The sequence below is a fragment of the Rhopalosiphum maidis genome, chromosome 4, assembly GCF_003676215.2.
Source record: "Rhopalosiphum maidis isolate BTI-1 chromosome 4, ASM367621v3, whole genome shotgun sequence".
NCBI lineage: Eukaryota > Metazoa > Arthropoda > Insecta > Hemiptera > Aphididae > Rhopalosiphum > Rhopalosiphum maidis.
In genome coordinates, this window is record NC_040880.1 from 40172512 (window position 1) to 40182964 (window position 10453).

A 10453-nucleotide genomic window follows, 5' to 3' on the forward strand; every position below is an offset into this window, starting at 1 on the left:
TCAAAATTTGATTATTATGTTTTATTTATTTTCTAAGAGATAATGCAAATGCTTGATGTTTGGCTAAACAATAATTTGTTTATTACTATACAGTTTTACACCATTAGCACTCGTTTAATCGTTTACATTTTTCTTCTTCGACTCCACCCTTAGATTGATTATAATTTATAACTAGTCAGACTATCTTGTGTCGTAGAAATTGTTTATTCATTCGTTACTTTGTGTCTTTAATCTAGTGCTCTTCAATTCGTTACTTTTATTATATTTTTGTTGTTTTTTTTTTTATTATTTTGCAATCACATAATAACGGTACCTCACCTGTCCAGCTTAGTGGGGCTTGTTTGGGTGAACACAAACACAGCCTGATAGGTACGTAAGTTTAAGCGTGCGTAAATGTAATAACTACTTGCGTTTTTGTATTCATGAGTGATTCAATTATGTCATTCATTTTTTATTATACCCTAATACTATCATGTTCAATATAATTTTGTAAATAAATAAAATTATCATGTGTGATTTCTTATTTACAGTATAAATACCATGTTTCTAATTTCATGACATTGTCCCTTTGCTCGCGGTCGCAATGCTTCGGTTTTTGAGTAGAAAACGGGGTCGGAATGATCCAAAAGCTCGAAATATCAAAGCTGGGGCCGAACGTTTAAATCCTCCAAACAAGCATTGTATGCAATGTAGGGTTATGCTTTTAGATGGTACAGACCTATGCATTGAACTATCAGTAAGTATAAGTATAATAATATAATATTGTTACATTGTCAATGTTTCTTTTTCTTAGTTTTAAAATAATAAATGAAAAAAGTAAACAAAAGTTTTAAAAAGTTAATTCCAATCAACATGAATTTATTCATTAATTAATTATAAAATATTTGTGTAAATAAAATTAAATGCCTAACTTTTTAAACACCTATTGATTTTATTATTACTATGTTTATTACCTATTATAATTTTCAATTTATTATTATATTATTTAAATAAAACAAATCTACTGTGTAAGGTTATCATAAGTATTCCTAATTACAACCCAAAAATTTAGAAAATGTATAGGCATATTTTTTTTTAGTCATTTTAGGTATGATATTTTCAAAATATTAACCTGTTGTCTTTTTATACCATTAATCTATTCATAATATTCAATAGTAAGGGCCAGTTGTACTGTCTCTGATTAAACTTTGATTACGTTTAATCACTGATAACAGATATTTTAACCGACCGATTAAACTGTGATTAACTTAAATCGGAGATGGAACAACTGGCCCTTAGTCAATAACAACTCAATAGTTAATAACAATAGTATATGTTTTAAATAAACTATATACTATTATAGTAAATATAATGTTTTTGTCAAACACTAATTCAATCTAGTATATTATTATTAGTAAAGCTGTATAAATGTATAATAAAATATACTATGTAATGTTGGCTGACAGATAAAATTGTTTTTTATGCATAATGATTTACCATTAAATTTAAATTTAATACATTTATTACACCATTACATGGACCCACACAATAACAGGATACATTTGAAACCTACTATACTGTAGAAGTTCCTGAATTTGCTACCCAATTTGTATTCTTAAGTCTCTCAAGAGGATGTAGTTGTCTCTGTGTTACTAACGTACATCATTGCGAATTTGTATTTAACAGAGCATATTTTTTGTCTCATTTTTTGTTGTTAGCTTCAATATTGGAGTCAATTTACCTATTATCAAACTTAAAGGTAAAAGATTATGTATGACATGATAATTTGCTTTTATTGATATTATCATTTGAAAGTTAGTTATAACTATGTAAAATATTACAACTTTAAAATGTTCTTAACTCACTTTAGAATGATAATATCAATAAAAGCATATAATATGTTCTAGATAACATTCTTACCTTTAAGTTTAATAATATGATAATAGTAAGACAGGGACAATATATACGAGTATAGTGCCCTCTTAATATTTTTTTTCTGGTGTAATAACTATAATCTTTATTCGACCATACATTGGATTTTTGAACTGTTATGAATTGTAATTTATAAGGCTTTTACTATGCAGTGATTTCCTATTGCCTTCTGCACAATAGAAGTGGCAGTGTCTCACTTCCTAGACTGTCACCTGTCTGTGACTGATGTATCAAACTGGCAGAAATACCACCTTATTCTGCTTATCTACTCCGTCTCCTATTTATAAATACTTTCAATTATTATATAATAATTAAATAATGATAATTTTAAGAATTAAAAATATTTAATATTTCTAAATAATATAATAATAAATAACAAACATTTTTTAGATTTCTGAGTATTTTTAGAAGTACAGATTTAATAATTTTTTTTTTATAGAAAAAGGCTGTTGGTAGTGATTTATATGAACAAGTATTTTATTCATTGGATTTGATTGAAAAAGATTACTTTGGTTTACAGTTTACTGATGCTAATCATGTCCAGGTAAATAAATATATATTTATGGTAACTTGCTATTTTAGTATTTATATATACATATATATTAAATCTCATGATTAAAAATCATTAATTATGTCTGTCTGCTCAAAAACTAAATTGTCTTATTTGAAAACTAAATATTTAATATATATATAATTTTATAGAATATTCTCTTTTCTGAATTTAAACTTTTTTGGTATGTACAGGTATATAATACACATTTTTTATCCATAGAATTAAGATTATGTAATTATTAAATATTTTATCAATTAAAATATCATTTACAATAATGTATATAGTAGTATGTATGTTATGTATCAATATATACCTAATATATATAACTATCCATCTACTGTAATTCTAAAATATTAATACAAATTTTGTATGTCAACTACTTTTAGATCCCGAGAAAATCCATAAATGTATTGAAATTACAATTTACCTATGTGGTTTTTTTCTGTCCTTTTAGAACACTAAGAATGCTATGATTTTAAACTTTAAGTGTGGTTTTTGGTTTAAAATTTAATCCATTTGATACTCTGAGGTGTAAAAAACAGAAGTTTTTATGTCATATCAGTTTTTAAATAAATACATTTTCTTTTTTTAATGTAACTCAAAAATGAATAATCTCAGAAATGTCCTATACATGGTATAATTATCTAAATATTTTGACTCTTTAAACTTTTTAAGTTTTTTTTTTTATAAATTTTTGTTGGATTTAAAATGTTAACAACATTTATCAAAATCACAAATATTTATAAATTATTTTGTACTAAAAACTTTATAAATTGTTTAATTGTTATTGCTACTAAGAAATGAAAATGTTGTACAAGGCCGTCCCATAAATAGTTCATAGTAACCAAAAAATTATATAACCATAGTTTTTTTTTTATATATATAGATTTTAGAACAAAATTAGATACTAAAACTAAGAATCATGATTTTAGTTATATTGTAATTTAAAAATAATATTATTTGTGAATAATTGAAACATTTAATGTATTTTTTTATATTTTTTTTTACCAAAATTTTCAAAGTAATGTATTCGTAAAATTTAATTCAACTTATTATTACTAATTATAAAATAAATAATTTAGTATAATAGGCTTATAGATAGTCTTTTCAGAATCATTTTTTTATATGCAATAATTTATTATTGAAATTCAAGTTTAACATTTCCATTATAGCAACTTAGATATACTCAGCTATTAACAATACCTACATATTTTATTTATCAGATAAGTTCTATTGGATGTTGAGGATAATGTTATACTTATGCGTATTTTTTATTTTTCATTCACTTATGTTAATTAATAACTGATTATTTTGTTTAGCATTGGCTTGATCCTACAAAAGCAATAAAAAAACAAGTTAGAAGTAAGTAATATATTTCTATTATTTTTATTATAATAGAAATAATAAGTTTTGCTTTTTTTTAGTTGGACCACCATATACATTTCGACTACGCGTTAAATTCTATTCTTCAGAACCAAATATGCTTCGAGAAGAGTTAACTCGTTATCAGTTTTTTCTTCAACTTAAATTAGATATCCATGAAGGTCGGCTTGAATGTCCACAAAATACTTGTATTGAATTAGCAGCCTTAGCTTTACAATGTATGTATTTTTATTATATACTATATATATATATAACATTTTTATATGCATCTACTATTTATATTTATAGCTGAACTCGGTGATTATGATGAAACATGTCATACTCCTGCTGTTATTTCTGAATTTAGATTTGTACCAAATCAAACTGAAGATATGGAAATACAAATTGTAGAAGAATTCAAAAAATGTAAAGGCTTAACTCCAGCTCAAGCAGAAACTAGTTATTTAAATAAAGTGAAATGGTTGGAAATGTATGGAGTTGATAATCATACTGTTTTAGTAAGTAAAGAAATTTAATATGTTCTCGTACGTATTACTTGAAAATTAAAATTTTCTTAGTGATTATTAAAGTATTTCAATATTAAACTTTATTATACATTGTTTGTAATAAAAGTATATGTATTTAGGGTAAAGATGGATGTGAATATGCTCTTGGTTTAACACCAACAGGCATTTTAGTTTTTGAAGGCCTTCAAAAAATTGGACTCTTTTTCTGGTATGATTATAATATAAGTATTTATATTATTATAAATAGTAAAACTTTCAATAAATTGATGGAATCATAATTCATATTTACATAGTTTATATTATAAAAAGTATACAATTGTTTTAATTTATCTATTATGATGTAACATTGATCTATTCTTTGCCTTTTGATTTCCTTATGTTATAAAGTACTTAAAATATTTTTCTTTCAATTAAAAACTGGGATAGTAGTTATATTGAACAAACTCCCAGTTGACTTATATTCTTCAAAGCAATTTACTCTTATTCCTTATTAATAATTAGTAGAGTGGATCCTAATTTATTTGACTTACTTTACTAATACTCCTTTTATTCAAATTAAAATTCAATTTTATACATTAAAATGTTTAGGTAAATATCAAGTTGCCTCATTGTTATTAAATTTTATTTTACTAAAATAAAAATGTTAAGAAACTTCTACTCCAAATATAATTATCCTTTATTTATAAATATACACATTATTTAATGACTAACTAATGTAAAATAAAATTACTTTTAATGTTTATTAGGCCAAAGATTGGAAAATTGGATTTTAAGAAGAAAAAACTGACTTTGGTAGTCGTAGAAGATGACGATCAAGGACGTGAACAAGAGCATACTTTTGTATTTCGATTACATAATGAAAAAGCCTGTAAACATTTATGGAAATGTGCTGTTGAACATCATGCTTTCTTTAGGCTTCGTGCTCCTGTTAAAGGTCCATCTGCTAGACAAAATTTTTTCAGAATGGGTTCACGGTTTAGATACAGGTAAATATTAAAATATTTTTAAAATATTTATTTTTAGTTAAAAATGTAATGTTATTAATTATTTAATTAAGTGGAAAAACTGAGTTTCAAACAACTCAATTAAATAGAGCAAGAAGAACTGTTCAATTTGAAAGAAGACCAAGTCAACGATATGCAAGAAGACAGTCGCATGTTTTAAGAGAACGACAAAAGTAAAATAACCCTATAGATTATAATGATTGGATAGAATATCTATACTAAATAGGCAGATAACATTTGTCCTATGTAGTTTTTATATTTGATATTACAATTTTCATTATAATTTAAAAATTAAATCAAAAATCTTGCTCCGCATTTAAGACTGCTTATGTAGAAATAATATCCTATCCATTCTTTATTATCTATGATTAAATCTAATAACTTTATCTATATTTATTATTTGTTTCATAAAATTTGTATTATAAAATACTTTCAGGGACAAAACAGAAAAACCAAAAATAGAAAATGAAAATGAGAAAATGGAAAAAATTAATATTATGGATAAACCGCCAACTCCTATTTTAGATTCCAAAGACATTCATCTTGAACCAACTTCCTCATTAACCTTGAACGCTTCTGGTAATTAAATTTATTAAATCAGAGTAATATTTTCTTATTTAAATAGATTGATTAATACAATTATATGTTATAGATATTGCTGAAGATAGGTTAGACTCATTGTTAAAATGTTTAAATAAAGACACTCCTTTGATAAACAGCAAAGTAAATGAATCAAATTCGGTTGATATAAATAATAAAACTGATGGTACTGTATTTTAAGAAGTATATTTATTCAAAATTAATAATTGTTTATTTTTTATTAGATTTTGGCAAAGATCAAAATCAGTCGTCATCTCCATTACCAAACAATCGAAACATTTCATTTAATACTACTCCAAGACCAATTCCTAAAGAACATTTGAAATGTAACATTTTAAAAGGTAATAATATATAAATTATAAATATTCCTTATCTTTTAAACCATTTTGAAAACAGTTCATTGGAAATTTAAATTTAATTTAATGATATGGACATTTAAGTATTTGTGTATAGTTTTTACATATTTATTAGTTCTGTATTAACTCATTCTTAAATATCATTAATATTGTTATATTTTTTCTAGCTAAAGTTGAAGAAGAAATGAAGAAATCTCCTTTGTCCTTGTTTGATCCATTATCTAAAGTGACCAACTTGCAAGATAATAATTTACTACATAATGGGTAACTATTTTATTTTATAAACTAATTTTTAAACTTTAAATATTACAATAGATTTATTCTATTTTAGAGAATGTAACATTAATTCTAATTCAAATGCTTTTGGCAAAGAACAAGCAACATTTGTATCTGTTGTAAGTATATACTTGACTAAAATATAATTTATTTTGTGGTGTTTCTTATTTCACACAAAAGGATTAGTTTATTTAGTTTTTTTGTATGGTTACTGTTATTGTTTAGTGTTGTTTATTTGTTTGGTTTTTGTTTTTGGCTTATTTCTTGGTATTTAAAAAAGGGTGGAGACAAACTGACATTGTCCCTTAATGGTGGCATTGCAGCACCTGAAGAAACTAAACAACCATTGGATGAACAACCTATTTCTGAAACATCTGTGTCTAAAGATGACCGTAAAAGATGTGCCACTCCAGTAACAGTAACCCATTTCTCTTTCGGTGAATGTGGGAAATTAGAACAAAGGGTGGTTTCTCCTGAAAGAAGTCCTACAGAAAGTATGTCAAGCATTTTGTCCTTACCATTTAATGCCACGTCTCCTACTAGCCCTCGTAACCCATTTTCGGCAAATCCGTTTATTGGTGATTCACAACCTGCAATAACTAATCCATTCTTATCATCATCTTCAAATCCATTTGCTGATAATGGTATAAAAAAAGATTCCACTAATGATGTCGAAGTTGCTGTTGATTCAAATACTGGCATAAATGGTGTAACAAATTCTAATACTAAGGTAGCCCAAAAAAATCAGGTATGTAATCTTCTTATTATTTACTTGTATAAAATAAATATAGAGTATTTTTATTACAAATTTGTAATGTGTCATGTGTGATATCTAATACAAAAATGAAATAGTTTATTCAAATACTAATATCTCTGTTTATTAAATTTAAGTGTTTTAAAAATATTTCTATTTTATTTTAATTAAATTTTAATAAATGTATAAAAAATAATAAAATGTAATAGTTATTTAAAAGAAAACTCAAGGTAAATTACTTTCTTCACTTTTACATTTTTAAATGCCTATATATATATCTACTATTAACCAATAAAAATGTTAATGGATACTAAGAACCATAATGTGTAAGTGAGGCAGCCTTCAATCATATTGGTAATATTTGCATTGACAGTATTAAATATATATATATAACTACCTACCTTACTAGTTTTGGAAATCCTACCTGTAAAATGTAATATTTATTTACTATGGCATACCAATAAATCAGATAATAAAACTAGTTCATGTTGTATTTTAATTTATATTGATTGATTGCATAACCACTGCTAACTTGCTTATTTATTGTTATATTGTAATATAAAATTGAATAGTTGAAAAAAATGTTTCAACAATTATTTTCCAATTAAAAATTCAATAAATTATATATTACATTTTTATATTATAAACAATTTTACTGAATCTTAGTATTTGTTTTAAAACTTGAATAATTTTAGTATATTTGGGGTATTCACGTTTTTATGAATCTTTACTCAAATCTCTATTTTTTTTTATTTTTAAAAATGATTTTTAAACTGTATATTATTATTTTATAGGAACCTACTAAAATGAAGCCTTTAAATCAAATTTCTCCATGGCTAATTAGTAGTGGTGCTGAGACTTCATCAGGGCCCAAAATAATAACCAGGAAGTCTGTAATCACAACACAACTTTAAAAATGGAATGTTGAAACCTTATACTGGTTACTGTTATATCAGAAATGTTGGAAATGCTATTAAAAATTTAATAATGCGTTATTACTTATACATATATATTCAAAATAAATTTGTGATAGAAATACAAAGAATGAAATAGAAAAATAGCTAGGTATTGCAAATTTTTAAATTAGGCATCACAAATTTTTTCCATGAATGAAATATTTTAACATTCATAATGAAATTGATCTCTTTATTCTTTTATGAATTAAAAGTAAATTATAATTGGAATTTAAATTTTTTTTTTTAAATCAATAATACTTCAAATTGAAATATTTTGTGTTATTTTTAGTCACTATTTTTGTATAATACTTTAAAGTATTTAATTTTACTACAAGCAATACAAAACATGAAAAAATATATTTTTATCTTTGATTTATATATTATATTTAAAATAATTTATTTTATTATAAGTAATAACTTATATTTAAAACAAATATAAACCAATGAGCTTATTAATTTATTTTTATAACTATTCAATTGTAATACTATTTAATTCAGACTGAAAATTGTGTTATTAATGTATGATATACATATATTTAATATGGTATTTAAAACATTTATTTATTTTATCATCCAAAACTTATGATTTTAATATACATTAATTTGCCTGTATTTTCATCGGGGCTCAAAATCATTTTTGTTTTTAGTAATAAGAATATATTAATTATTAATTATTTTAAAATCATTAAATCATACTCTTGATTCATATTGAATATTATGAACAAAACTAAATGAATTTAGGAAGTGCCTTTTATCATTACAATTGTTATACTTAATGTTTGTATAGAATTTTCGCTCTCTCTTTCCTATTATTCCATAACAATGAATATTTGTAAAAATTGTTAAGTAATATATAATATAATAATATGATACATATTTTCATCTGAATGCGACAAAAATGTAAAATAAATTGTAAATTATATTTATGATTCTTAAAAAAATATTTTAATTTATTGTTGCTCTATGGCATATTAATATAATATATACCTATGTGACTATGTCTAATTAATTCAATAAAATGTTAAAGTATTATATATTTTTAAAACTGTTAAAAAAACTAGTGTGTTTTTGTTTACTTAATGTTGCACAGTGTGTGTTGAACAAATTGCCGTTACTTGTGATAATTATAATGCAGTATTAATTTGTTATTATTATTTTTATTTTTTTTACTGCAGTTATAACAAAAGTTAATTAAAATTCTTAAGTTATACATATTGTTTTAAATGAATGTATGCCGTCCTCATTTATTTTGTATTCTTATATTAATTTAAGTATTTAATAATTGTACCTTGTAAGTTTTATACCAGTTGTGCCATAGTTTGTAGGTGTTGTATAGAACAACAGTTAAGGTTATTTAAAATTATATACGTTCTAATATGGCATTCGTGTGCTGTATATGTATTGTACTTAAACATGTAAGTAAAAACAAAAAAATAACTATTAATTTTCACAAAATAAGATTATTTAATAATACTTTACATCATAGTTTTTTTGAGAATTTATTTTTCTGTGTATATCCATTATTTTTAATAACAATATATATTACAAATGCCATTTTAGAACTAATAAACAAAATATTTGAAATAAAAAAGAATTTGTAATATTGTGTAGACATTACATTTAGTTGTTAAGTCTAATAAATTAAAAAACTTAAACAGATTTTAAAATCCGTCCTTTAATATTAAAAACATATATGTGATTAGTAATAAATTATTTATTGAAAGTATTTGTTTATTTTTATTTTATATTAAAATTGTTCTATTAAACTCAGTGTGGTCCAAACATAGACATAACTGATGACCAATATATTTGGACAAAATGAAAAGATTACAAATGCTTAAATATTTTAATCGTAACTATTATTATAATATTAATGTTTGTAAAAAATTGTATCTATTTTAAATCAAAAATTTCAAAAATATGAACCATAATTTATAAGATAATCTCTATATCTAAATCATATATAAATTATAAAAATATATCTCTATTATCTGTCGTAAACGATATACCACATTTTTGTTTACCAGTTTCATTATTATGCTGTTATTTTTGATATTAAAGTGAACTGACCTTTTATTGATTTTATTATTTTTAAGTATAATCTTTTTGAAACTGTACACTTTAAAATTATCATAAATTAAAAATAATAATATC

The 10453-nt window shown here is 23.4% G+C and overlaps 1 protein-coding gene across 2 annotated transcripts; it reads left to right on the plus strand.

Annotated features, from left to right (window-relative positions):
* The first annotated feature begins 18 nt into the window (after positions 1–18).
* Positions 19–8456, plus strand: LOC113555588 (band 4.1-like protein 5). 2 transcript variants are annotated; one of them, XM_026960032.1, is made up of 16 exons: positions 19–369; positions 531–736; positions 2351–2455; positions 3784–3826; positions 3889–4065; positions 4136–4344; positions 4473–4561; positions 5100–5339; positions 5411–5530; positions 5794–5936; positions 6010–6123; positions 6182–6298; positions 6481–6577; positions 6645–6708; positions 6870–7337; positions 8138–8455. In XM_026960032.1, exons 2-16 carry the CDS (start codon positions 584–586, stop codon positions 8255–8257), a joined length of 2259 nt encoding a protein of 752 aa, XP_026815833.1. In that variant the 5' UTR covers positions 19–369; positions 531–583; the 3' UTR covers positions 8258–8455. The 2 variants fall into 2 exon arrangements, with proteins under 2 accessions (XP_026815833.1, XP_026815834.1); XM_026960033.1 differs by lacking the exon at positions 19–369 and having other exon boundaries at positions 559–736; positions 8138–8456.
* Positions 8457–10453: the final 1997 nt, after the last annotated feature.

What these genes read in the sequence shown, in the direction of transcription:
- LOC113555588 (XM_026960032.1), top strand. Translation starts at nt 584, where the DNA reads ATGCTTCGGTTTTTGAGTAGAAAACGGGGTCGGAATGATCCAAAAGCT. An exon ending in GGTTCACGGTTTAGATACAG is followed by an intron (nt 5,340 to 5,410) that starts GTAAATATTAAA and finishes TATTTAATTAAG; the next exon opens with TGGAAAAACTGAGTTTCAAA. An exon ending in GAAATGTAACATTTTAAAAG is followed by an intron (nt 6,299 to 6,480) that starts GTAATAATATAT and finishes TATTTTTTCTAG; the next exon opens with CTAAAGTTGAAGAAGAAATG.